This window comes from Equus quagga, chromosome 10 (assembly GCF_021613505.1).
Source record: "Equus quagga isolate Etosha38 chromosome 10, UCLA_HA_Equagga_1.0, whole genome shotgun sequence".
In the NCBI taxonomy this organism is placed as follows: Eukaryota; Metazoa; Chordata; class Mammalia; order Perissodactyla; family Equidae; genus Equus; species Equus quagga.
The window spans coordinates 69,877,719-69,904,950 of NC_060276.1; the positions used below are offsets into that span (position 1 = coordinate 69,877,719).

Consider the following 27,232-nt stretch of genomic DNA (forward strand, 5'->3'; position numbering starts at 1 on the left):
GGTTCATACCTAATTCCCTTAATAGTTCCTGTAGTTCTTCCGTGGTCTGCCAAGGGTCGGGGGGCATGGTTATGTCCCCCTTGCTGGGCCAGGCACCCCTGCAGGCGGTGACTAGCCAGGTCAGGAGAGAGACCGCCCCATGCTCATTTATGGTGGCATAAAGGCATTGACGTGGGGTGGGATGGGAGGTGACAGAAGCCATCTTACTCCTCTCCACCCCTGACAGCAAAATGCCTTCTGCACCAGTGTCCCAGTGGCACAAAAACCAGCCAGGGAGGGGCCAGCCTGGTGGTGCAGCAGTTAAGTTCACACGTTCCGCTTCTCGGTGGCCCGGGGGTCACCGGTTCGGATCCCAGGTGCAGACATGGCACCGCTTGGCAAAAGCCATGCTGTGGTAGGCATCCCAGGTATAAAGTAGAGGAAGATGGGCATGGATGTTAGCTCAGGGCCAGTGAAAGAGGATTGGCAGCAGTTAGCTCAGGGCTAATCTTCCTCAAAAAAAAAAAAAAAGTAAACCAGCCAGGGATACTTTCTCTCCCCCTCTGTCTGAATTTGTTCCCCAATTCCACCAGTTCTGCGGCGGTGTAATCCCTCATGGCGGAATGCACATGCCGAACAGGGGGAGGCAGGTCCGTGGGATCTACCCCTGCGGGGTGGTGCTGGTCAGACTTTAACTTTTAGGTTAGGACAGGGTCATGTGGTTAGTACAGAAACCTCTAATGGTTCATCCCAGCCAGCAGCATCCTCACTTTCTTCACTGCTTGATTCACATGGGTCCCACTGTTTTGGGTTTCAGTCTCGTTGTGCCATGAGAGCTCGTACCTTTGCCCGTGGTAGCCATCGCCCTTTCATCTTGGCTAAGTGGCAGGCTAAGGTCACTATTCTCCCATCAGACTCCCGTAAGCCTGCTGGCAGAGCCTGGTAGTTTCAGTTTGAACGAGCCGTGCTTCCCTTTCTAATTTTAGCTCCTCTTGTACCTGCCTCACCTTCGCCTTAGCTTCCATTTCAGCTTCTGTTGCTAAGCGAACTGCGGCAAGGAGGGGCCACCCCACCACAGCAGCTACCACCTGGGCGTCTGATTTTCATTTCCCCACATCAATCACGCGCAGGACTTCCCCAAGGACCTTTGGCGTTTTCCGGGTGTCCCTGTACTCATGTGTTGGACCCCATCCATCTAGGCTGGCAGCCACTGGCCTCCACATGGAGGATGCCGGCCAACCCGGGATTTCCCCTGCAGATCTCCCCTTTCCACCCTCCATAGTCTTGATGCTCACAGGGATTTCCTTGGTTTCCTGGCTGGCTTGCCAGGTGTAAGGCCACATGCCCAGCTGGGTGAGGGCAGCAGGGTATCCTGCTGAGAGACCAAAGAAATGACCTGGAGATGGCGGGTGAGACATACAGATTTATTGGGACTTATGTACAAGGAGAGAGTCCAGGGGCAGCAGGCTGGACATAGATCTGTGAACCACTACCGCCCCCTGAGAGAAGCTTAAGTAGGCAGAGGAAAAAAGGCTGCACGCTTGCCAAGGGGGATTGTCCCTGTATGACCTGCATTCCAAGGACCAGAGCCCCCCCCTCCCTGAGGGCCTCTGTTTTCCTTCAGACCTCAAGGGTCTTTGTGCCAGTTATCCCACGAGAAAGCAGCTGGGTTGGCCAAGCCCAGGACTGCTATCCTCATGAGTGCTGGCACATAGCCCAGATAAGGAACCTCAGGGACACGTGGTCTTTAAAGGGGCGCACCAGCTAATGCCCCTACAGTAAGAAAGCTTACCTTTTTGCCGGCTTCTATGTCACATGTCCCAGGATCTCTCAGCTGCAGCTTTCTCAGTGAGAAAGCAGTTTCCCAGCTGGTTATTCTCCTGGCTGGCTCCCCAAAACTGTCGGGGTGCAGGAAAATCCCCTTTCTTCCTTTCTTGTGTTCTTATGGCTGGACTAGTAACAAAATTGACACAAGACCAGATTAACAGGAGAAAAACCCAGTTTAATATGTGCATATTGGAGACCACAAAGAAATGATGCTTGGAGAGTGAACAAATCAGGCAGTATAAATATCTTTTATGCAAAGAAACAGTAAATTTGTGAAGAATTGACAGGCCACAGAAGCTTAGGTTTGGCGTACGTAAATAGTGAGGAATTTCAGCAGAGTTTAGGCTGGAGGTAGTCAATTCGCAAGGTTTGCTTACACAGGCTTCTTGGCCTGGAATCCCCTCGCTCTGGTGATGAGGACGCAGGGACAGCAACTTTCACAGGGGGGATTGATTTCCTGTTCTCAGGGGAACAGAGACAGGAGGATCAGAATGCCTCTTGCTTCTCCGATAACGTTCATTCAAAATAATCAAATGCTATTGTGGGATATTTTGAGGAGGCCTGCCCTGGGCCCCAACACTAGCCTTCACAGAGCCTGCCTGTCCTGCAGTCTGCTCTCATAAATGGTGGCCCAAACTAAGCTTATAATTTGCTCCACCTACCCTGAAAAAGTGCTTTTCCTCCTGAATTCCCCATCTCCACCATCGACCCAGGCACCGAGTCAGAATCTTGGCTGTCAGCTGTGGCTCCTCTACGGCCTCATCTTCACACCGGATCCTCAGGCCAGACTGTTTCCCATCTGCTAGAGCCTCCTCTATTCCTCACCTCTTACCTGTGTTCAATGTTTATGGAGCTTTGTTCCCCAATAGAGGATAGTCTCAGAAAGTTTCCCTAACAGAAGCCTGGATAAAAAGTGGGCTACCCCTTCCCGAAACAATAAATTTGGTCTAATGGGGAGAGAGATCTGGGCCAGCTGGCTTTTCTGGCTGGGAAAGTTCCCACGAACCCATCAACTCACTCCACATGGAGGTGGAGCTGGTCTTGCAAGTAGGTATTAGGAGAAAAGGGTGAGCCTGTCTGTCAATCATAGGGGCAGTTCCGTGCCTGATAGTCATCTTAAGGCATTTGGCAAAAGCCACTATCCTTGCCCAGAAGGTGATCTCACCCTCAGTGCCCATAGGACTAAGCCCAAACTCCTTGTCCTGGTGCCCAGACTCTTTTGGAGGTTGGCTCTGCTGCCCTTTCCAGCCTCACTTCTCACCAGTGCCTTCACAGGACCACCATTCTGGCCAAGCAAGTGAGCTGCACCTAACACCGTCCACTTATTTCATGCAGAACTTGATGGGATAAGGCCGAACGGAACGAAGGAACCCAGGCCAAGGCAAGGCCCATGGTGGGTGCTCACCAATAGGACTCCCCTATAAAAGCATCTGAGCCTCAGAGAGGAGATTGCCCACAGGGGGCCTCTGCTTCAGAGGAGACATCCAGAATTCACCCACTTCTACCATCCTGACTACCACCAACCTGGCCTGAGCCACTATCATCTCTTGCATGCGTTATTGCCATAGCCCCTCAAAAGTTTCCTCCTTCTTCCCTGGCCCTTTAAATCATAAGTCAATCCTGTCTCTTCTCCGCTCAAAACCCCACAATGGCTTCCCATTTCAGTCAGAATAAAAGGCCAAGGCCTTACGCCATTTGACGCCCCCCAAGCTCTCACCTTCTCAGTTCCTCTCACTCACTCAGCTCAAGTCTTCTCCTCCTCAAAACCTGCCAGGCACACCTCACCTTAGGATCTGTGCACTGGCTGTGCCCTCTGTCTGGAACGTTCACAGTCCAGACAGCCACATGGCTTGCTTCCTTATCATCTCCTCAAGCCTTTGCTCAAATGCCACCTCATCAGTATGGCCTTCCCTGACCACTCCTTTTAAAATTGTGAAGCCTGCTCCCCTTACCAAATCCCTCCCCACTGCCAACACTCCGGATTCTTCTTACTCCTGTTCAAACTATTTTTCTTTTTCCTGTTTACATACCACTTATCACTTTGTAACACACTGTTGGAGGAGGTAATCAAGAGGATGTGACTGCTGATTGACCCTTGAGCTGGACCTGGGCCATTGGAGGCTCCTCACCCCCTCTCCCGTCCTTGGAATGTATGCTCTGTCTACTGATCCCACAGTGGGAGCCGTTCCAGGGACACAGCCCTGAGAGAGCAAGGTGTTGTTGAGACCATCTGGACTGAATATGTGACTGAGCCCAGTTAAGGCCTCTCGATAAACTTTGAAGATTCTGGTGGGTGGGTGAGGAGATCTACTCATCTTGCAGCTGCCCAAGACAAGCCTTGTGAGTTCCATTGCTTAGCACACCTGCCACCTACCAATCTGGCGGGATCTGCCTCTTTCTTCAGTCTCTCCTTGCCCTGTGTGTACAGGGGCCAGTTTGTGAATGAACACACACTATATAATTAGTTAATTAATTAATTTCCATCATCTGTCTTCCCCTACCAGAATGTAAACTTCACAAAAGCGTGAATTTTTTCTATTTTTTTGCTTGCTAATATAACCCAGTTGCTTAGAACAGTCCCTGGCATATACTATGCCCTCAATAATTACATGTTGCATTAAGAAACCCTTCAGGTCTTTCACACTTTCATCTACTTGGCCTACAGCACACACCTGGCTGGACTTAGATGCTTTCACACTCACCCATCCCCATAGCACATGGACACATATACTGACAACTAGATACATATTTATCTTTGTACATATATATGCACACATAGAGGCCCACATGTGCACATGTACTTACATGGAGAAATCGCGCTAAAATTTTTTTTTATGATGACCTTGAGGGGCCTTTTTTTTCCCCCAAATTCTATTATAAAAAGTTTCAAACCTACAGAATAGTTGAAAGAACTGTAGAGTGAACAGCCACCACCTAGACTGTACAGATAGTGTTTTGCTATATTTGACTTATCATGGATCTAGCCATCAATATATCCCTCTCTCCGTCCATCAATACATCCAATAGGCATTTCAAATTGAAGTGCAGCCGTCAGTACTCTTTACCCATAAACACTTCAGCATTAATGAGAGTTCAATCTTTGTTTACTTTTTAGGTAAAATTTACATACAGAGAAATGCACAAATCTCAACTGTAGATTTGCTGAATTTTGACAAATGAGTTTTTAAACTGTATAACTCAAAGCTCTATCAAGATAGAGAACATTATTGTCACCCTCCCAAATTTCCATCATGCCCCTTCCTAGTCAGTCCTCTAGCAGAGGCAACCAATGCTCTGATTTAGTTTTGCCTGTCCTAGAATTTCATGTATACAGAATAATTTGACAAACATTGGTTTATTCATTCAATAAAAAATTTATTCAGCACCTACCATATGCTAACAGACACACATCTGATGTCTGTTCACAGGGAGTGATAAGTTCTCCCAGATTGACCAAAAGGCCAAAGGTATTTCGAGGCCTTGTCTGTGACCTCCTCTCTCTTCCCCTGCAATCACATTGTCACTGAGAGAACAGACAGCTGGGCCTCAGAAATAGAAATGCAAGCCCCATGTACCATTTGCGCCCCGGGCTCCTCCCATCTCCCCACATCCACACTGGCTCTGGAGGCCTCTCACCAGCCCCACCCCCACTCCCAGTCCCTTCCCACATCAGAGTTTCATCCATACTTTTCTATGCAAGCATGCAAGGGGGTGTCACAATCTCAGCCCAGGTCATGCCCAAGTGGGTAAAAGTGCAGGTGGATAGACATTTGGAAGGAACTGGACAAGCAGAGGCAGCATGTAGTCCTGTGATCCCGTAGAGGGGTGGGCTGGAGGGTTGGAAGGGGGTGGAGATCTGGCAGGGGCTGGAGAAGAAAGCATGAAGAGAGGAAACATCACAGGCCCCTGAGCATTCGGGGCTGGGCAGCCGAACAGCACTTACCTAGAGCTACTGGGACACTGGACATGAAGCTCTTGCCCTCCAAGATGGACCTCAAGACTGCCCTAGAGGTCTTCGCTGTTTTCCAATGGACCCTCAGCATCGTGATGATTAGTAAGTCTTCAGCCTTTAGTAGGTTGACCAACTGTACTGGTTTGCCTGAGACTGAGGGGTTTTAGAGTTTAGCAGGACTTTTGATGCTAAAACCTGGGTTGTTCCGGGCAAATCAGGAGACCTCACCCTGGCCTATAGTCTGACATGCCTGGACATGGCACTCACAGGGTCTGTGAGTGTATATGTGGTATGTGTGTGTGCACATGGGTGTGTGCCTATGCAGGAGTGTGTGTGCACATGCGTGCCAGTGAGCCTTGCTGCAGATGTGTATGGTGAACCCCTCTGGGTCTACATTGGGGCATGGAGGGCATGTTTTGGGAAGATGAGGAGCAGTTCCGATGAGGTTAGCTGAGGAAAAGGGCTTAGCTGCAACCTCAGGGACGTGAGCTGACCATTGGTGGGAGACAGTTGTCCTAGTGGCAGAGGGAGACTCTGAAAACCTCTCATCCAGAGGAATTTATCCATGTATCCATCCACTTTTCCCACTATCTACACCACAAACACTTTGTGAAGTCTACTTGTACGTTGGCCACTGTGTTCAAGGTACTGAAGCAAACTATCACTGTGGGAAGGGGGCCTGGAAGAAACTTCTCATTTGTCAGGCAGTTTAGGTGAGCACTGGCTGGAGGCGGGAGCATGAACTAAATGACCTTGTAAGAGATCTGGGAAGGAAGAATGCAGATAGGCCCTGGGAGCCTGGGGCTTGCCCGTGAATAGGGAGAGAGGGCTAGAGGACAGGGAGGGGGGTGCTCAGAGGCCTGCCTGGGGTAGGCACCAGGACCTTCCAGTGCTGAAAAGAGCACTGTTAACCTAGGCATGACAGGCAATCAGAGCTGGAAGAGAGCAGGAGAAAGGAATTTATATGTATTAGGTACTTGCTTTGTACCAGGTATTTTCACACCTATTATTTCATTTTAGCCTCATGCCAACCTTATGAGGTACAAGCTATTATTACGTATAATAATACATACTAATAGCTACACACACATAATGATAGCTAACACTCCTATAATATTAGCTAACCTTTATTGCACCATGTTTTAATGCCAGGCACTGTTCTAAGCACCTTATGTGGCTAATAATCTCCTTTGTACAGGTGAGGAAACTGAGGTACATGTAGTAGGAGTGGTTTGTCCGAGATCACATAGCTAGGGAGTAGAGGAGCTGGCCTGGGAATTGAGCCCACAAGGGCCTGATTCTAGCCTGTGAGTTCCTTTCCCTTCCTCTTGCGCCTCCTCACTCACTGCTGATGGGGAGATTGGGGATGGATGTGTCTCTGGAGTGCATGCTAGGCCAGAGAGGAAGGAGGTAGCCAAGCTTTCTGCATATGTAAAAATCCCTGACTGCAAGGTGAAAAAGGCCAGCTCAGAATGGCCTGTCAGTGAGGACAAGGGCCCCAGCTGGGCGTCTCCACTCTCCCTCCATGTGGCACGGGTCTTGGGGCACTCTCCAGAGTAAGGGCTGAGTCCCCTGTCTGGCTGGAGTGGCAGCTATCCTTACTGTCATCCCTCTGGCTGCTGGGTCTCGAAAGAATCTGAGGTGTGTCTGTCAGAACTGGTGTTTTCAGAGCTGAATCGTGCCATCACCTGCTTTTTCAAATGGGCTGTGGCTACTTTGGTGCTACGATTCTTCAGGAAGAGCAGTTTCCCTGACTGAGGTGAGGCTTCTTCTGCTTGGTTAACAAGGCCGGCTTGCTTTCTTCTTCGGTCTTGGCTCCAGGGTTCTCAGAAACCAGAGTCAGTGGCCTTATGGCACTTGCAACCAATTTCTGCCTGTAGATCCTGCTCTGATCTGGAAGCTTTAGGACATTGGGTTCTGTTCTATTATCTTTCTTGAGTTCTTGTCCTATCCCCACAGACTTGGCTCACTGCCACCTTCCCCTCTCCTTTCACTGCCCCAGAGAGAGCAGAGTCCCCGAGGCCTAGGAGCCGACACTGCATTGGGGGAGAAGCATGAACATTTATTGAAGGCCACCCTGGCCCAGGCCCCATGTAGGGAGCTGGTTTCTCCTTCCTTAATTCAGTCCCTAATCTTGCTCCTCAGGTAACCACTGTTAAATTTTTTGTGCGTATAGCCAGAAATTATGGCTATACATACACAGACACATATATATATATAGTCAAATGCACGTGCACTCACACATGCGCGCACACACACACACACACATACACATATAGCCAAGAGGCAGTAAAATATGGGTGTTAAAAACACAAGACTCTGGAGCCAGGCTGCATGTGTTCAAGTTCCAGCTCTACTACTATCTGTGCACCTTTGGCAAGCTATTTATCCTCTGAGTCTTGTTTTCTTCGTTTGTAAAATGGGCATATGAGAGCATATTAATTGGGATTGCGTAGGTATGCCGTGGTAACAAATCAACCCTGAAATCTCAGGGTGCCTTAACCTAGCAAGTGTTTATTTCTTGTTCATGTTAAAAATCCAAGACAGTTGGAGAAGTCTCTGCTCTCTTTGGACACTAATGTTCAGGCCTGGTGGAGGCTCCACCAAATTGTAATGCTGCAAAATGTGGCTTCGGAGATTACCACAGCATGGGAAGGAAACGAAATGGAGAATTCATTTGCACTTCTTACTACCTCCAACCAGAAGTGACAAACAACAGCAAGTTGTAGCCTTATTTTGAACTTCCTTAATTATGAGCGAGGTTGAGCATTTTTTTCATATATTTATCAGCATTTAATATTTCTTTTCCTGTTAACTTCCCATTCATGGCATTTGCCCATTTTTCTATTGAATTTGAGTTGACTCTTGAAGGAAAGATTGGAAATAGGTGAAGAGGAAAGAGTGTTCAGGGAAGAGAGTGGGCAACACAACAAGGCTAGGATGAGGGGAGAGCATAAAGCATTCAAGGAGCTGCCAGAGGTTAAGTGGGATGAGGGGGTGAGAGGCACAGAACTGGATGCTCAATACATATTGAATGAATGAATGAATGAATGAATGGGAGAGGGAAGAAAGAGGAGACTGTGCAGATTGTGTAGGGCGTTGTAAACCATGGAAAAGAGTTTGGACTTTTTCCTGAAGGCCATGTGGAGACATGATAGGGTTTGGCACAGGGCAATGGCTTCAGATTTGTTTTTGAGAGATCACTATAGCTCTGTGTAGCAAATTGATTCTAGAAAGAGGCTGTTGCAATAATCCAGGTGAGAGATGGTGGTGATTCAACCCAGACCAGTAGTAATTGGGATGGAGAGAAGAGGAAAGAAGAGGAGAGATTCAAGAAACTGGAGTGCAACTAATAGAACTTGATGATCAGAAGATGCGGGAAAGGGAAAGGGAGGAGGCAAGCTTGAGGGTTCAGGTCCCAGCGTGAGCTGGCAGAGAAGGGTAAAAGAAGAGAGTGGCTGAAAGGCGGATGAGTACAGGGAGAAAACAGTCCCAGAGGGCTCTCAGAGTTTGACTTTGGGATGTGCAAAGAGGTAGTATGGAGGAGGCAGAAAAGCTCTAGTCCTGGGCCCCAGGAGATGTGGTTCCAGTGCTGGCCCCTCCCTCACCAGCTCACATAGGGCACGTGGTGCAAATGGCCCCTCGGAGCCTTCCCAGCTCTTCACACTAGGAATCAATGAGTGGAATTATATTTATGTGGACCCTAAAGACCTTGAGAGAAGACCCTCACAATAAGTCTGTGAGGAAGATAAGGCAGATGTTGATGTCGTAATTCCTGTTTGGCAGATGAAGTTCAGTGACTTGCCTGTGATCATACTCATGGTAAGTGGTAGATCCAAGATTCATCTCACTGCAGGGCACTCTCCCTGAAGCCACACTGGATCACAAGACACCCCAACACTGTCTTGGTTTAAGGGAAGCCTAAGGGAAACAGGGAGGTCTCTTCTGGACTAGACCCATACCTCTTTTTTTTTTTTTTTAGATTTTATTTTTTCCTTTTTCTCCCCAAAGCCTCCCAGTACATAGTTGTATATTCTTCGTTGTGGGTCCTTCTAGTTGTGGCATGTGGGACGCCGCCCCAGTGTGGTTTGATGAGCAGTGCCATGTCCGCGCCCAGGATTCGAACCAACGAAACACTGGGCCGCCTGCAGCGGAGCCCGCGAACTTAACCACTCGGCCACGGGGCCAGCCCCCATACCTCTTTTTATTTCTCAAAAAAGTCAAATAGTTTTATAAGGAGTATGTCAAAAGCCTAAAACTGCTGGCCTTTGCTTCACACTTAGATCTGTTCCCCAGAGGCAGCCATTTTCAACTTTATTATCTCTTTCTTCTGGCATTTACCTCCATATGTCTAAATTTTACATTTAAAATTTTGAAATGTTACTATTTCCTGATTTAACAATTTTAGACATTGTCACTGACTTTCTAATATAAAGATGAGAATTTGGCTCTATACACTATCACTAGATCTTCCTCTTCCCCTATCTTCCCCAGATTGTTATAGCACAGGTTTTAGTTAAGTGCCCGACTATGACTAGGAAATATTATCAACATTGGAGCTGTAGGGGAGGAAGACAATTCCTCTACCCACTAGGTCCTTCTGGCTGGGCTACGAATTAAATTGACATGAGACAGAATAACAGGAGAAAATCAGACAAAGCTTTATAACATGTATACATGGGAGAGACCCAGGAAAACTGAGCAACTCACCAAAATGGCAGAGGCTCTCATCTTAAATACCTTCATCTTAAATATCTTAAATACTTCAGCTAAAGACAAAGTAGGATGCTGGCGGTAGTGGTTTCGGGCCTTCAAAGGGGAAGAAGGCAAGTCACATGGAAATGGAAAAGCAAATGTTTGGTAAATAGAATTTTGATAAGAGTGGGCTTAGCAAGGATCCTTCCAGTCTACCAGATACCCAGAGTTATCTATGGGGGTGACCTGTCCTGGGGAAGTGAGATCATTGAGTGAGCCTGGGTGAGAGTGTGTGTGACTTGGGGTGGACAGAATTCTGGGGGAGGGCAAGTGTGAAGGACTATTCACAATTCACTAACTTTGGGCTGTGCTCCCTCCAGTAACCACTGTGATCCTTGTCAACCTCTACCTGGTGGTGTTCACACCATACTGGCCTGTCACTGTGCTCATTCTCACCTGGCTGGCTTTTGACTGGAAGACCCCTCAGCAAGGTAAGGGCCCTGCTGGGGCTGTGCTGCCACCTGCTACATGCTCCTTGCTCTTCTCTTCTTATAATCTGAGAGGCTCTGGACAATTCTCAGGCAGCTGTTCAGCCTGGCCCTCCCTGGGCTAGAGAAACTGAGGGAAGGGGTCTTTTCAAGGTGCTAGAAAGGCCCAGATTAGAACTGGAGTGAGTTAGGGGAGGGGCAGCTAGTAAAGCAGAAAGCTAGGCCTGTCCTAAATTGGCCCTGACATAGCCAATCTTGGTTGTCACTTAAGAGGCCAGGAAACGGCAGGGGGTGAGAGTCCCATATGGCAGGCCCAAAAGGGCTCTGAAGAAGACAATTTGGGGTGGGCAAAGCTTGGATACATTGAGTCTGATTCCAGGTGGTCGCCGGGTCAACTGTGTAAGGAATTGGAAGCTGTGGAAACACTACAGTGATTACTTCCCCCTCAAGGTGAGGAGCCCCAGATCCCCTCTTGGCCCCAGGCCCAGCCTCAACCCTAGTAGGTCAGGGTCGGGGTTGGGGACATCATTCACATGGGGTCCATGTGAGTGATGGTCCCTGGAGTTGTGTGTTACCCAACCTGCATGGCTGGACATAGCAGCTCTTTCCCTTCCAGGTCTCTGGCCAGAAGAAGAGTCCTCTTCCCTCTTCCCCAAGAGGGCTATACCCATCTTGACTCCACTTTCCTCCACAGCTTTTGAAGACTCATGATATCTCCCCCAGCCAGAACTACATCCTTGTCTGCCACCCTCATGGGCTCATGTCTCATTCATACTTTGGCCACTTTGCCACAGAGAGCTCAGGCTTCTCCAAGATCTTTCCTGACATCACACCTTACCTACTCACACTAGGAGCCTTTTTCTGGGTGCCTTTCTTCAGAGACTATCTCATGTGTTCAGGTGAGTTGGCTCCTAGGACATAAAGCCAAAGAAAAAATGTTTCTCTGAGGGAGAAGTGTTGAGGTAATAGGTGAGAGCGAGGCTAACTCTGTGATCCCCTCTGATCTTAAAAAGCTGCCCTAGGCTCACCTGCCTTATATGAGGCTCTCCCCTCCTTTGAAGAGGTAGGGAGGAAAGTTAAGGAGCTTTGAGAAATGCCCAGTGACCTTTTGGCTTTTTCTGTCTGCCAGGGTGCTGCTCTGTGAGCCAATCCTCCATGGACTTTCTGCTTACGCATAAAGGCACAGGCAACATGCTGGTTGTGGTGGTTGGTGGCCTGGCTGAGTGCAGATACAGCCTGCCAGGCTCTACCACCCTGGTCTTGAAGAACCGGACTGGCTTTGTACGCACGGCCCTTCGGCATGGGTAAGATCATTTCCAGTCCAGACTGGGGAGAGGGGTTCCAAAAGTCCAGCAGGGAAGGAGGAAGGGGTTTTGAGGAAATGATATCTAAAAAGGGAGGAGGAAAGCTGCTTCTGTGTTGGAGTAGAGCCTGGGCCAGGTCCTGGAGGCATTTCTGCTTATGAAGAAAGGCTAGAGGGCCAGCCCTGACCCTGTTCTCTCTCACACTAGCCTCTCATAGGGGCTAGTCCCTCCATAAAAGGTGACTGGCTGTAACCCCAACTCAGAGAGAGCCAAAATTACCGTGTGGATTAAAGGGAAGAAAGCTAAAAGAAATGGCCCTTGGGTTTTATCTTCTAATGTTTTAGACCCGAGGGTTCACAGGAGGGTCTGGGACTTGCTTCCTTTAGCTTGCTGCTACTTTGCCCCCACAGGCAGCCTGGGATAGACTATGAAGCCCTCACACTTAGCCTAGACCTAGGCCCAGCTAAGTTAGTGGCTGAGGAGCCTATAGGCAGACCCAGGGACCACTGGTGGTCAGTGTGTCTGGCTTTCAGCAGGGTCCCTACCTTTCCGGCCATCAAAGAACATGCCTTTCCTCTGCAGGGTGGCACTAATCCCTGCCTATTCCTTTGGGGAGACAGACCTCTACAATCAGTACATTTTCCCTCCTGGGAGCTTGGGCAATCGCTTCCAGAAGTTGTTCCAGCGTATGGTACACATCTACCCTTGTGCTTTTTATGGGCGTGGCTTCACTGAGAACTCCTGGGGCCTTTTGCCCTATGCTCGGCCTGTAACCACCATTGGTAAGTAGCCCCTTCTGCTGGAGGCTTTGTCTAGGATATAGGATCCAATTCTCAGGCTGAACCTTGGCTCTGGCTTTGTCCAGAGGCAAGGAAGCTGGCCAGGATGAGTGGTGGGGTCGCAGTAAGGGTGAGGAGAACCTGGGCTTGAGGATTGAGGCCTATTCTGAGGAGTGAGCTGTTCTGATGCTTTCCCCTTTTCCTTCTCTGTCTCTTCTGGCAGTTGGGAAGCCTCTACCAGTGCCCAAGATTGAAAACCCAAGCCAGGAGATGGTGGCTAAATACCACGCACTCTATATTGATGCACTATGTAAACTGTTCGACCAGCATAAGACCAGATTTGGCATCTCAGAGACCCAGGAGCTGGTGATAGCTTGACACACATTCCCAGCAGGCTCTCAGCCCAGCTGGAAGGTGTGGAACCAGGGAAAGAGGAGGACGAAAGTCACCTATGGGGTTCTTGCTCCTGATTTGGCCAGTCCTCCATGTGAGGAGGGGCTGTTCATTTGGTTGTTTTCTGGACCCCTCTTCCTCCATTTCACTCCTCCTTCCAGCTCTTCTCTGCCTTTTCCTTGGGGCTACAAGGGAGCTAGCCTCAAAAGGCAGGGAAGGCCCTAGGGGAGAGGTACCCTGAAGGCTTCCTCACATATGCCCACTCAGCATCAGCACTGAGGATGGACAGAATAAAGAGCCCACCTTCTGATACTGCTTGTGGCCCAACTCGTCTGTTTGAGGGCCTAGGAGCCCTGCACATGTCTCTCCTTCTCTAGCTCTGAAGCAGGCCCATCTCCTGGCATTGAGACTCGTGCAGGACTGGGTGCCTTGAGATCCAGTGGGCTTTGAGTTCAGGCTCCACCACCTTCAGGAGATGTGACTTGGAGCAGTTAGTCACCTTTGAGCCTCAGTTTCCTCATCTGTAAAATGGGACTAATAATCCCTCCCCTGGTTACCTCAGAGGCTATTGGGAAGACCAAATATTGAATGTGATTCAAGTTTGTAAACCGGAGAGCTACACAAATTACTCTCCTCCAAACATTTTGCCCATTTCCTGTCCTTAAGCAAACAATGCCCTAAATTTCATGGCATCTCAATGTTGAAAAGAAAGTTTACAGTGTAAGATCTTGTCAATGGTCCTTTGAAAGTTTAAGTAATCAATACCCCTTAACACTCCCTGGTCCACACTCAGTTTCTGCCTTACAGTAATAGAATGGGTCAAGGCAAGGCCTAATTTCCCATCTTTCCCCCAACAACTTGTCTATCTTTGCCTGGCTTTCTAAGTCTGCCCTTCGTTAGAGAGTCAGCCAGTCTGCTCAAGATGGAAGTGAGGTGCCTGGCTTCTGGCAGCCATAAAGAATTCTCCTTCTAGATGGCAAGTCTCTCAGACCCTTGGCCCAATAGTTGTTGGCAACAGCGGGTTACACAATTTGGCCTACAGCCCCCTCGTTCCAACCTTTTTGGGTGGATGCCATTTGGTCCCAATGATTTACCTACATAGACTTTGTCAATTTTGTCTAGAACATCCTGTGTTTTCACCACAGTGTGATCTGCTGCCTCTGCCGTGGGTGCCTGATTCATGTGATGATTTGTACATAGTGGGGCAAAGAAATGCTTTCACTTTTCTGTTGTTTCGGTTACTTCTTTGTGCCAGAGATGACATTTTCCCTGAGCTCCCATAAGGTGTTTTTAAATGATCTCCAGGCTTCCTGTGACTGGTTTCCTTTAAACAAAATCTATTTCCTACCTAAGGCAGCCAGAGGACCAGCGTGGGCTCCAACACCCAACCCATGCACACCTAGGCATTGATTTGTCACAGGTTGCTGTGTGCACAGTGCTGCTTAAGTGCCACATTCTCCACCTATACAATGGGGACAAAGGCTGCTGGGGTTGTGAAAAGTGCCCAGAACTCTCTGAGGCTAGGTGTTCCTGAGCTGCTATCTGGTCTTATTCCTGTGATCCTCTTCTTTATTTTAGCCTCCACAGGGCTTCACTGTGCAAAGTGCTTAGGGCCAAGTGGTGAAGGCAGCATGGTAGAGCAGAAAGTGCACTGGACTTGGAATCAGACCAAACTAACACACTTACTAGTTGATATTGAATGTGATTGAACTTTGTAAACTGGAGAGCTACACAAATTATTCTCCCCCAACCACTTTGCCCATTTCCTGTCCCTGAGCAAACAATGGCCTAAGTTTCATGGCATCTCAATGTTGAAAGGAAAGTTTACACTGTAGGATCTTGTCAACAGTCCTTTGAAAGTTTAAGTAACCTTTCTAGTTGGGTGACCTTGGGTGAGCTACTGAAACTTCTTAAGCATTGGTCTCCTCATCTGCAAAATGGGATGATGCATTATGGGGAACTGGAGACTGGATCTACCCAAACTGTTTTGGGCTCAGGCCTGAAATATCTGTTATAGATGCCACAGTCTCAAGCTGAGGGTGACTCCATGCTGTGTCCCTGCCTCAGGACAATTGTCCTTTTTGCAGGACCTCTAGCCTACTGGACACGTGGTTATAGGAAAATACCTAAGGGGATGGGGATGGGGATGGGCATGGAGGCATGTGGTCTGGGGCACAGAGAAGATATGGGAGGTTCTGACAGGAAATTCAGACTACTTTCCTTCTGTTGCCCCCTCTGAAATGGGTGCCTTGGTCCTTCCCCTAGATAATGTGTGGAGTCACTTGCAAAGAAGTACCTAGCAGGTAGGAAGTTCTCAAGCCAATTTCAAGAACAGGGGGGAAAAGCTTTATTTGCAAAGAATAAACCATTAATTTACACAAACTTACATCCCAGTTTATATACATTATGTATAGTTTATATACACAGTATCTCACACTGGATGCTGACCCCCAAAGCAGCACTGGGCCTGCTCCAGGCCATTCTCACAACGACGCTCACCCCTTACTCCAGCTGGAAGCTTTTTGAAAAAAGAAATGACAAACCCCAACTCCTCTTGGAGAGAGCCCTGAAATGGATTAAAAGAAAAAATCCAGTTCTTTTTTGTGCTCACATGGCCTAGGGGAGCCTCCAGACAGGGACGGGGCCTGAGGCAGCGCCAGGGTGGCCTTAGGACTTCCTGGTGTTGGGCCAATCCAGAGCCTCCAGTCCAGAGGCAGGAGCTGGGAGTATGCCTTGGGGGGAGGAGGAGTTCTGATGAAGGTTGCTGCTACTCTCTCCCCACCTGTCCCAGCTCCTGAAGGGGGCCAAGCACTTTCAGCCTTGAGTCTATGGGTGGAAGAAAAAAGGAGGCCATATGGGACAGGGACTGCTCCACTCCCTCACTCTGCTGAGTCTGGAGTTTGGGCTCATACATCTTGGGCAGGTCACCTTTCCTCTCTGGGCCTCAGTTTCGTGTTTAAGTAACGTGGGGTTGGGCTAGATTCCTTCTAAGGGCCTTTGTAGCTCTAAATTTCTCTGACTCTATTTGCATCCACCAGAAGTTATATAAAACACTCTACTGACACGTGGATCAAAGTCTTTGTTCACCTCCAGGGTTCCTAGGACTTTCCTGCTCAGCAAAAGAAATTTGGCTCAAGATGGATGAAGGGGAAAATAAAGCAAAGACTACGTTTTCCAAGGAATGGGTAGCTGAGCAGCCCCTAACAGCTGCCTTTTGTGCCAGCTCTGGCTGTTGAAGCCCAAGTAGCTGGCAAAGGCCCCTGCTATGTGATTCTCTCTGTCATCTGCTTACTCACAAATGTCCTCGTTCCATTCTACATGCTAGCCTTGGCTCTCTGCTAAACTCATATCAGCATAATTCCAAAGTGTAAATCTATTTCCACATTCTCTTACAAGTAAATTGCTTCACCACTTTGCCAATAACTTCACAGCGACAGGACTCCTCAACTACCTATTGCTTCCCTCATCACCCCCCTCCCTCTAGGGTTCCTTTTGAGAGTTCACAATGAATCGTGGTCGTGTGTGAATCCTATTTCCCCTATTAATTGCCTCTATATCTGGAGAAAAGGATGGGTGTCAGAAGTCCTTTAGAGACACAATTAGGAAGCCTTTTCCTTCCCTCTCCTCACGCCCTTTTGGCTTTAGAACCAGTCCTTTCTCAGGTCTTCTCTCCATCCCTAAGAGATCACCACAAAGGCCTCTGTGGTATGGTAGCAAGAGATGAGTCACTTAGTAGCTGTGGGAAGTGGGCCAGCTCCTGTAACCCCTCTCTATGGTAACCAAAAGAGGACCCTGCCCATAGTAGGGGCTTCATACATAAAGGTTGGTTGGTTCATTGGGAGGGTGAAAGAACATAAGGTGTATCAGTTCTGTGGTACTGAAGGCTAGCTGCTTGGAGATGTCACCAAGACAATTCTTCTGAACATAAGAGCTCTAAGGCTGATGGCTGTTTGCCAAATAAATGTCCTACTCTTTTGCCACAGAGGCTCCAGCAGCCAAGAGAATAGGAATTACCATCAAGGAATGAAAACGAGCATCTCTGGGTTTCTCTCTAAGACCCTCAAGATTTTGGGTCCATATTACCATTTTTATTTGTTCTCTCTAGATCCCAAATTCAACACAACGCTGCAGTATAATGGAATAGCCTTGGAGTCAGATCTGGCTGAAACCCCAGGTCTGTGACTTAAGCTGAGTGACATCTTGGTCAAAGCACTTAACTTCTCTAAGCCTCATCTAAACAATGGGATTTCTAATATTATCAAAAAAAGAAAGTACTTTCCAAACTTTAAGGAGAGGTTCTCATCAGATCCTGCTACAACTGAGGACTAAGGCACTTTATAAGGGCCGGGGCCAGACACAGGCCTATAGTTTGCCTCACCTGGGTTACAAAGCTCTCATTAGCAACAGGCAATGGTGGCGTAGCCCATCACCTCTCTCCCTGACCCCTGGGGGCCAAGCAGCGTAGTTGCTCAGAAAGGGAAGGCACAGCTGAGAAATGAGTACCTGTTGTTCTTGGTGAATTTCAGCTGCCTGAAGGAACTTATTCCCCATCTCTTCAAAAGGAAACTTGTTTCAGGAGCACCAGTAGTAGATTGTACAAGACTAGCCCTCCTGGCTTTGGGTGAGACCCAGCACCCAGAAGCCAGGCTGGGCCCAGACAGTTAGAAATAAGGCCCTTGACTGGTCCCACCATATGATCTGGTGGGAAGCTTGGGGTAGGGGGGAAGGTGTCTTCGGACCTGACTAGAGGGCAGAGCCCTGTCCAATGCCTAGACACTGGCTTCTCCTGAGCCTGGATTCAGGGGAGCAGCACTGGAATCTATGGTGACTATGCTCTGCTGTGGCTTTCTGAAACCAGAGCAAAGAAAGTGTTTGTCACTAGGGCATCAGCTGCTGTCCTTTCAGGTAAAGCCTGGGCTGATGATCACTTGAGTTGCAGCAAACTTGGAAAAACCCCTCTGTCCTATCCCCACCTCTTACCCTCTCTGGGTCACATAGAAAAGCTCTGTCTCACCAATGCCCAGGAGCAGTCTAGGGTTTGGGAAGTTTAGTAGGCTATCAGGGTAGCTGCCTAAATATGAGAATTTGAAAGGACTTCTGGAGGTCAGCCAGTCTAACCCTTTGCCCCAGACACAACTCGACTAGACTAATATTTGTTTTGCTTAATAAATGGAAAATTCTCTTTGTGCCCAGGTAATCTAAAGAGTATCTCAGACTCACATAAGCACAGGTCCCAGATTAGGCACCTGCCTCAGACAGAGGTAGGCTCTGTGGAGAAAGAAGACAGGAGTTCTAGTCAGGCTGGAAAGGGGGGCAATTGGGAAGGGACCCAGGGAGGTTTCTGAGCATGGAGCATAGCTGTAAACAAAGTGAAAGACATGTGGCCACAAGTTTGGCTTCAGGTTCTCATGCAGGCAGGTTGTGGCCATTCCCTGCAATTGCTACAAGGAAGAGCAAATCTCTTGTCCCCAAAGTCCAGCAAGCTGCCACGACACAGCTCTCAGGCTGAGTGGGAAGAACTCTCCGACCCTCGGTAGGCTGCAGTGCGGAGCAGCAAGAACGCTGCCACTGCTGAGGATGCCCGCTTGGCAGGGTTCTCCCTTGGTCTGTGCCACAACACCTGCCTTCCCCCTCCTTGCCCTTCTCCTTAGGATGCAACACTCCCCTCCCATCCCATCCCTGGCCCCACCCCCACCCAAGAGAGGAACAGCAGCCCCCTTTGGGTCAGGTTTGCCCCCACAGTCTGGAGTACACCTTTGCTTTCTCTTGCCTGCTGCCCTGGACCCTCACTTTAGTGCAACAAACCAGAACTCTGACAGCAGGGACCTTGAGGCTGAAGAGTCATGCCATAAGCCAGTCAGTCAGCATGGAGCCGAGGAAGAAGGTTCTGCTTCATGTAAACTTTGGGGCTCCATCAACTGTCCTGTTAACTCAAGGTCATTCTGGAAAGTCAAGCAGGGCTTGTCATCCTGGAGTCACTGGGGAATAAATAGCACTGGGGCATTTCTCTCTGTGGCTGCAACACCCATATACCTCACTCCACAGCAGCACTTAGAGGTTCTGGGAGTCCTGGCTCCCAAACCTGGAGCAGGGGCACAGGCAAGGGGCAAAATAGGGGAAATCTAGGATGCAGGGGCCTCGCCCAGCCTGATGGCCCCAAAGAAGGTAGTGTGCTTGCTCATATTGATAGAGATGTCTGCATGCACCATCTTCACGGCGATCTTCTGCCGGGCTTTGAGGAGGCAGACACCTGCGGTGTAACAAGTGTTGTAGTTGGTCTTGCCTGTCTCGATGCTGCGGGTACACTGCAGGAAGGGCTTCTCATCCACCACCACCTCGTAGCTGGCAAAGTCAGTGAAGTTGATGTAGTATACCTGGGTGAGAGGCAACAAGAAGGGATTGGGGGAGAGAGGAAAGAGAGGGCAGGGCCCTCCCCTGTGAGGAACAGTTGGGACCTTCTCAGATGAGCTGCCAGAACACCTTGTGAAGGGGGCAGTGCCACCTGAAGGCATGCTAGTTAGCCAATGGGAAAGGCAGAATGACAGGCTTATGTGCGTCCTTCTCCCACTCCATGGGGCTCAGGTGGCTGAGCAAATCCTTCTTTCAATAGCACACCAGTTGTAAAGCTTGTGAGGGCAAGAACCATGCCTTATTCATCCCTTTACTTCCCCCCAGTTACCTCGCCTCCCTCTGCCCCTGCCCTCCTTGGCCCTGGCCTTTGCACACATTAGGTGCTCAAGCAGTGCTACAGACAAAAACGAATACAAATTAACTTCCAATTTCAAGCCCCAAGGACTATTTGTGGATAAACTTAGAAGTCACTGATTCCCCAGAGAGGGCAGAGTAACAATTTGCCATTTCTTCAGCTCTTTAATAGACAGCTGCTCACTCAGCTTGCAGCACCCCGTCCCTTGCAGCTGAATTTCTCTCACTGATTCTGTGTCCCTTGGCCCTCTTGTCTGATGAATGAGGAAACAGATCCAGAGAGATGGAGAGCTATCCATCACAAATGAGACAAAGAATTTGGAAGGACAAAACCCAGGCCCCTAACTTTACTTTGTGGCTAAGAAGGAAGTGATAACCTATATTCAATGGCCTGGTGTCAAGGGGATTTTCCCAGTTTGCAAAGTATCTAAGGCCCGAGGACACTTTTAATTTTCTCCTGGGCCCAGAAAATCAAATTCTCTGTCCTTTACTACCCTCATCCATCATGTTCCATCCCAAGCTTTGATCCCTCCCACCAAAGGGAGCTTTGGACAAATCGCCCATAGAAGACTGGGATTACACTCATGTGCTCCCTGGGGGCTGGAACCCTCATCTGTTACCCTAAATCACTTTATGAAAGGTTGCTCCCTTCACAGGCTCTTCGGGAGGGAGCAGTGTAATCAGGTGCCATTTCTTGGGTCAGGACCTAAGCTGTGCCAGGATGCTTAGTGGGCTTAGCAAATGCTTGTTAACCCACCTTCTCTGGCCACTCTCCTGTGAGACCCTTCTGCTGGCTCCATAGTCCTTCTGTCCATCCGCCTGCTTGCTGCCTGCCCCACAGAAGCCCCAACCTCAAGACTCATCTACTTCTAGCTCTGAGGAGCCACCCCACTGGAGGCAAACAACAGGGGTGGAAGTGGATGGGCACCGGCAGACTGAGGAGTGGGCCTGGGGCAGGACAAGGACAAAACAGAGGAAGAAAAGGGCTGGAAGAATGACAGCATGAAGGAGGCAAGAATGACAGAAAAACAGAAAGGTAGAGAAACAAACGGGAGAAAGAGGAAGGAAAGACAGTCAGAAATCTTTTGAGGTGCAGAGAAAGTCTGCAGGAGCACTATTCACTATAAGGCTAGTGGTGTCGGGGGAAGGGGTTCTCGGCAGCCCTGGAACTGACTTTTCAAATATACTGAGATAGAGTTCAAGTTTGGCAGTGGAACCAAACAGCTCAGCAGGGAAACAAGGGCCTGGAACCCTGCTGGAGGGAATCAGACTCCAGTAGACTGTGGAAGGGGCCTCTTTTCAGTTTTTCAGTGATATCTGGCGAGGAAAAAACCAAAACAGCGCCCCCACCCCCCCATCTCCTTCCTCCTTTCAACTCCTTCCCAGTGCGGTGTGGGTGCCGCCACCCCCCTCACCCGCCGAAGCAGGAAGTTAGTCATTGGCTGGTCTTGACTTGCTCCACAGTGCCCCTATGTGGCCTGCACCGGATCTGCATTCTGGATATAAGAAGAGTTAGGCCTAAGACCGTACTCACTTCTACCTGACTATAGATGAAGTAGGTGCCGTCCACGAGTACCTCCAGCTCCCCACTGCGGGGATGTAGCTTAAACACCTTGGGGTTCATAGTGATGCGAGACCAGTCATTGAGCACTCCACCTGAAAGATCTCAGTATGAGAGAAGGGCAGTCACTCAGTACATGTCAGAATAATCTGGGCAATAGAAACAAGAATATCAAGCAGTACACAACCCCCCACCCCTATCCCAATGCAACCTGGATACCCCAGGAGGCCAAGCTTTAAGAATAACATTTGGAAGCAGAGGAAGTGTTTTGTTTGTAAAGGGGCCGCCAGGCCTGCCTCAGGCCCCTGGGGTCTCCCTGTCTGTCTTCCTCTCTCCTTTCCTGGCCCCTCCATCTGGAAGGGTCTTTAACCAACACCTTCTAGCTGGAATTGGTGCGAGGAGTAAGGAGAGAGTGGGCACGCTGCCCTATTTTCTTTGTTGTTCTGGGGCCTGCACAGGCAACGTTCAGACACTGAGTGGCAGGCTAGGTCTTATTATACAATTTTATTTCACCAGCCACAGCTCCCGAATCTCTCCTGTCTTATCGGTTCATGGGTTTTATCCTTCTCCTTAAGAGATTCCTTTTTATAGTTCCTCCACACCCACTCCTTTCTGTAAAGCCTCCCTGGGCCCCCAGGAAACCACTCAGCCCAAGGAATTGTCCACCTGGAGAACCTTAGCCATCAGGCCTGAGTCAGACTTCATGGCAGCTGGAGCAAGTGACCACCAGTAATAGGGCCCCATAGGGGAGAGAGATTTTTATGAGAGTGACAGATAGACCACCTAGCAGCACTAGAACCAGCCAAGGGGATGGTAAGGGTGTCTGGGAGCTGAGGCACCCCTGGCAGAGCATCTATCTCTCAAGCCCCACCCCATTTAGGGCAGAAGAGCAGTCACATCACCTTGGCTGGACAGTGTAGAGCCAGCATGTGAGGGTGGAGGAAAAGCTTCACTTTCTATCCTGCAGAAAGAGGGATGTTCCTTCCCACCATGAGAGGAGGGAGTCCAAGCCCATGGGGCCTTTTCCCCTCGAAACCGTTCATTCTTCCCCCAAGAAATTACATTTGGAACATCCATCCTTGGCTAGTGTCAGGAGGCCCGCCTCTCTGAGGTGTGAGGAAACCAACCTTCTGGGAAAATATAGCCATCTTCCCTCAAGGTGATAAGTAGATGGGATAGGAGTTAGGAGGCGATGCCTTGGCTCTGCCCCTTCAAAGGACCACTCTGCATGACGTCCTTCCAGCCTGACCCCCTCACTTATGATTCTGGTCGAACTAAAGATCAGTATAGACTACTACTAGGGATTGGCCCAGAGGGGTTGAAACCAGTCTTGTTACATGGTACTGGGAGCAAAATCAGCAGCTTTTGGCACAGGATAAACACTGAGGTCACCCATACAGACACCCAAACAAATCTATTTCCTGCTTGTCTTACTCCTCCCTGGACTGATGGTGACCATGGCCCACTCAGGGCCCTGGGGCCAAGGCACCTGGTCCCAGCAGGACCGCTTAGGTTTTGGTACTATTCTGTTCCTGCTTATATTTCTGAGGCTATTAAGTCAGGCATCCAGGTGGCAGTCCAGGATGTAGCTAAGCCCAATCATTAAGGAAGCTCAGCACAGCCAGTTCAGGACTGCCTGGGCTCTTAGAAGCTGTCCCCATGTAGCAGGTTTCTCAACCTGCATTTACTGTTTCCGCACTCACAGCTCTCCCTTCTACTCCAAGCTCTGTAAGCATCTGGCCTCTTGGCTGGCTTGCTGCTTCCCAAGGCTCCTGGGGGTTCACGCGTTTTAGGCTTTGTGCACCCTGTGGACTGGACATTATTTCAAAGCACTGTTCTTTAATGAATGTTCATGTCTCTTTGGGGAAGAAAATGAACCTAATCATTCAGTGGAGTATACACACACATCACTGAAGTAGCATAGTGCAGTGCAAAGAGTCAGACAGATGTAGTTTTGAATCCCAGCTCCTACGCTTAACTGAAATCTTGGGCCAGTTAACCTCTCTGAGCTTCGGTTTCTGTCTCTGTAAAAAGGAGCTATACCTACCTCATAGGATTGTTGTGAGGATCAAATAAAATAAAAGACTCAGAAAGCATGTTGAAAACTCTCAAGTACCATACAAATATAAGGCAGTATGATTTATTATGGTATTATCCAACCTCTCTGGGACTCTGTTTCCCCATCTTTTAAATGCAGGGATTATATTAAATCAGTGTTTCTTAACCTCATTAAACCCATTTCCCCTTTTTATAGACACTAGCGTCTCATAATCCCTGGAGAGTCTAACATGCCCCCCACTTCCCTGAGAGAAATGCCCCCTCCATCCATTTTCTGTGTAGATCCATCAGACAAGAAGAATTTAATTTTATGTAGTTTTACCTTCTCCAATTAGTACTGTGAAAATGTTGATCAAACTATACATGTTCCCATGGTGACTCTGATACAGCCTCCATCTCCCAAGAATCCCCAGTCTAGAGGATGTCTCAAGTCCCTTTCAGCTTCCTTATCAGTGATTCTAAAAGCAATTTGGGTGTAACAGCTGGTCTTGGTGCAAGCAATTACCCAGGACAGCCAGCAGAGGGCCAAATGGAGTAGAGAATGGTGCCCTAGTGCCAAGGGTACTTCAGGGGCCTGGGAAGAACTAGGCTGGGTGATTATTTGAAGGCTGAGGATAAGAAAGAGGAGAAGCTCCTCTTAGGGAGAGAGCCTGCTTTGACTCTTACCATTCTTGACTTGAATTGCTGACCCTTGGCCCTGTAGATGCACCACAGCTGGCTGGGAGGATGAAAAGGATAGAGAGAACAGTTACTGTGAGAAATGGCTGCTTGCTCAGCCACCAGTTTCCATGTTTCCACATCTGACTTCTAGTCTCCTTTTGTATCCCACTTCTGATCCCTCTTCCCTCTTGGGATGCTACTGACCATATTTCTACTAGAGGGTGATATGATTTTGTAGCTCTGACACTTCCTAGCTATGTCACCTTGGCCAAATATAATGCCTCTGAGCCTCATTTCACTAACTGTAAAATGGGGATTATAAGAATCTCTGTCTGGCCTCTCTCACAGGGATGTCTGAAGATCAAATGAGGTGATGGATATAAATTGCCCTGCAAGCCATCAAGCACTGTGCAGCTGTGTAGATTTAGCACTGTGGCCAAACAGCTGTAGAGAGGGAGGCTGAGATGAGACAAGGCAAGGCAGCAGAACCTGCCAATAGAGACAGATTAGGAAGCTCAAAGACTAGGGAGGAGCCCTTCAGGTCTTAAGGCAGAAGCCCAGACTTGGCTTGGTCTGGAGCTGGTTGGCTGATTTTTCAAGGACATACTCTTAAACTTCTAAGCTCCTGATCCCAGGCAGTATGAGCGCAGACAAGGTGTCTGGAGTGGCTAGGGAGTTGGAGGCCCAGGTGAATAGACCTGACTGACAGCTCATTTCAGCAGACTACTGAGCTTGGATACAGTGACCTTGTGTCTCCTAGGGAATGGGGAAAAATGGCCAAGGCAAGATTCAGTTCCTCTAGCTACAGGCAGGCCCTGGGGCAAAGCTTTTCTATTCATAGAGATGGGAGGGGGCTGTGAGTGAAAAACTGCAGAACCTCCAGGGTATCCTCACAAGATAAAGCCCCAGCAAATTTAATAGGAAGCAAACTCAAAGGTGCCTCTAGCCTATGTCCTTCCCTCCTCCCCAGGAAGAAAGCAATTTCCAGCCAACCTGGTTTTCTCGAGTTCCAGCTTTATCAGCAGCACCTGCAAAATAGGACAGGACAATCAGAGGCCATGCTCTTTCGACTTCCCTTTCTCCTTACCTAGGCAGCCAGTGGCCATGAGCCTTGCTCCCTGCATCCAAGCCCTGGGATAGGAGAGGACATCCCTTCCTTCTTCTACTTGTCCCTGATCTGCATCCTCAGTGGGACCAGCACCCAGCAGGGAAACTGACCTCTTGCCAATGCTGGTCCAAGGCAAGTCCCACTGAGCACCCATAGAGACAGAAGAGAGTGTATTCCTGTCACTGTGTGACCCTGAGATGATGCTGTTTGCTTCTTTAGCCTTTTGCTCCCTTTCTACTAATTTTCTTCACAGAACACATTGCCACTTGTAACTATCTTGCTTCTTCAATTGTCTCTCTCTCTTCCTCTAGAACAGAAACTCCATGAGAACAGGGACTACTTATCAATATATCTCCTGCACTTAGAAAGTGATCAATGAATAACTGTGGGAAGATTGGATGAAAGAAATCCCTAACTCTGTCTCTTGTGACCACAGTTAACACCGATTAGCCTGATTTGAACTATGAGTCAAAGAATCTGAGTCCTGCTACAGAATTCTTGAACCTGGAGAAATCAGCTGTAAAGAGTCCATTTCTTTAAAGCCCCAAGATACAAGGGGAAAGCAGGAGAAGGAAATAACAACTGATGTAAGCCCAGGCAGTCTGACTCCTGTCAACTCCAATTAGGCAGGTTTGGCTCTGCATCTATACTTTTTGGATGTCCTCCTGGGCCCGTGGGGAAAGATGCAAAGCGCTTAAATCCTATGCGAATGGGCAATGTGGTGGGTAAGGATATAATACAAGAAGCATTTGATTCCTTGACTGGATGGTCTTGGTGCCTGCGTTTGCTTCTCCCACAGCCTGATTGACTTGTAAGTTTGCAACTCCTTGACCATCAGCAACTACATGTGTACCTCTATTGTAAAGGCACTTAGAGTTCATGGGATGAGACTATTCTAGGGCTTGTCATTTTGTCCAGTCCCCAGTATTCCTCCCCACAGCCTGTTTCCAACCAAACATGTGGAGCTAGATGCTGGGAATCAGAGCAGTCCAAATCCACCCCCCACAAGAACTCCAGTGAACCCTCAGAGCCTCTGTCTCTGGCTCATATGAGTTTACTGGCCCACTAGAGGGAGGCCTAGAGTCAGGGAGGGCTTGTGATGGAAGGGTTGAGACAGGTCAAGAACAAGTGGCCTGTCCTTGACAGGTTGGTATAAACAAGAAGTTAGGGCAGGTCAGACCCTACTGGCTTGTTCAATTCCTAGCTATACAGTGAGCTAGGAGGCCTGCATCTCTTATTGCACACCAATGCCATCACCACCATTTGAAACTGCTCTCAGGATCACCCACTCTTGCTCTATTAAAGTACTTGTAAGAAGCCTAGATGGGTGGAGAGACAGAGGAACTCACCAGAAGGTCCCTGGAGGCCAGGGGGTCCTTGAGGACCAGGAGGACCTGGAGGGCCGGGTGGTCCCATAACAGTTGTTCCTGGAATTCCAGGAATCCCTGGAATCCCTGGGGGTCCCTGGGGTCCAGGAGGTCCTGGAGGTCCTGGCGGGCCATTGGGTCCAGGAGGGCCTGCCTTCTTTCCTGAAAGACAAGATTTGGTGTTACATTTGTAGTTATTCATTGAGAATGTACTATCAAGAGTTCTACAGACTTCCAATGACACAAAGTCAGCCTTCTGGGAGTTCCTACTGTTAAAGAGGTGTACATCTTGATCACGCACACCACACACACACACACACACACACACACACACACACACACACACACACACACAC

At 48.9% G+C, this 27,232-nt stretch overlaps 2 protein-coding genes across 2 annotated transcripts in view; one reads left to right on the top strand and one right to left on the bottom strand.

Annotated features, from left to right (window-relative positions):
• The first annotated feature begins 5,605 nt into the window (after positions 1-5,605).
• AWAT2 (acyl-CoA wax alcohol acyltransferase 2) lies at positions 5,606-13,727 on the top strand. The gene is made up of 7 exons (XM_046673598.1): positions 5,606-5,860; positions 10,834-10,944; positions 11,321-11,391; positions 11,636-11,840; positions 12,071-12,245; positions 12,828-13,027; positions 13,248-13,727. The coding sequence occupies exons 1-7, from the start codon at positions 5,773-5,775 to the stop codon at positions 13,400-13,402; spliced, it is 1,005 nt and encodes a 334-aa protein (XP_046529554.1). The 5' UTR covers positions 5,606-5,772; the 3' UTR covers positions 13,403-13,727.
• Positions 13,728-13,820: 93 nt separating this feature from the next.
• The window catches only part of EDA (ectodysplasin A), a 91,459-nt gene continuing 78,047 nt past the window's right edge, over positions 13,821-27,232 (bottom strand). The window contains exons 3-7 of the mRNA XM_046673599.1: positions 26,859-27,038; positions 25,395-25,429; positions 24,408-24,459; positions 21,657-21,787; positions 13,821-19,791 (exon numbers count right to left, since the gene is read on the bottom strand). Coding sequence (XP_046529555.1) covers positions 19,540-19,791; positions 21,657-21,787; positions 24,408-24,459; positions 25,395-25,429; positions 26,859-27,038 — 650 coding nt within the window. The 3' untranslated portion in view covers positions 13,821-19,539. The remainder of the gene's footprint in view (positions 19,792-21,656; positions 21,788-24,407; positions 24,460-25,394; positions 25,430-26,858; positions 27,039-27,232) is intronic.

Bases quoted from the DNA above. Each gene is read 5' to 3' on its own strand.
- AWAT2 (XM_046673598.1), top strand. From the start codon at position 5,773: ATGAAGCTCTTGCCCTCCAAGATGGACCTCAAGACTGCCCTAGAGGTC. The intron at 11,392-11,635 runs GTGAGGAGCCCC...TTTCCTCCACAG, and splicing joins GTGATTACTTCCCCCTCAAG to CTTTTGAAGACTCATGATAT. The intron at 13,028-13,247 runs GTAAGTAGCCCC...CTCTTCTGGCAG, and splicing joins TCGGCCTGTAACCACCATTG to TTGGGAAGCCTCTACCAGTG.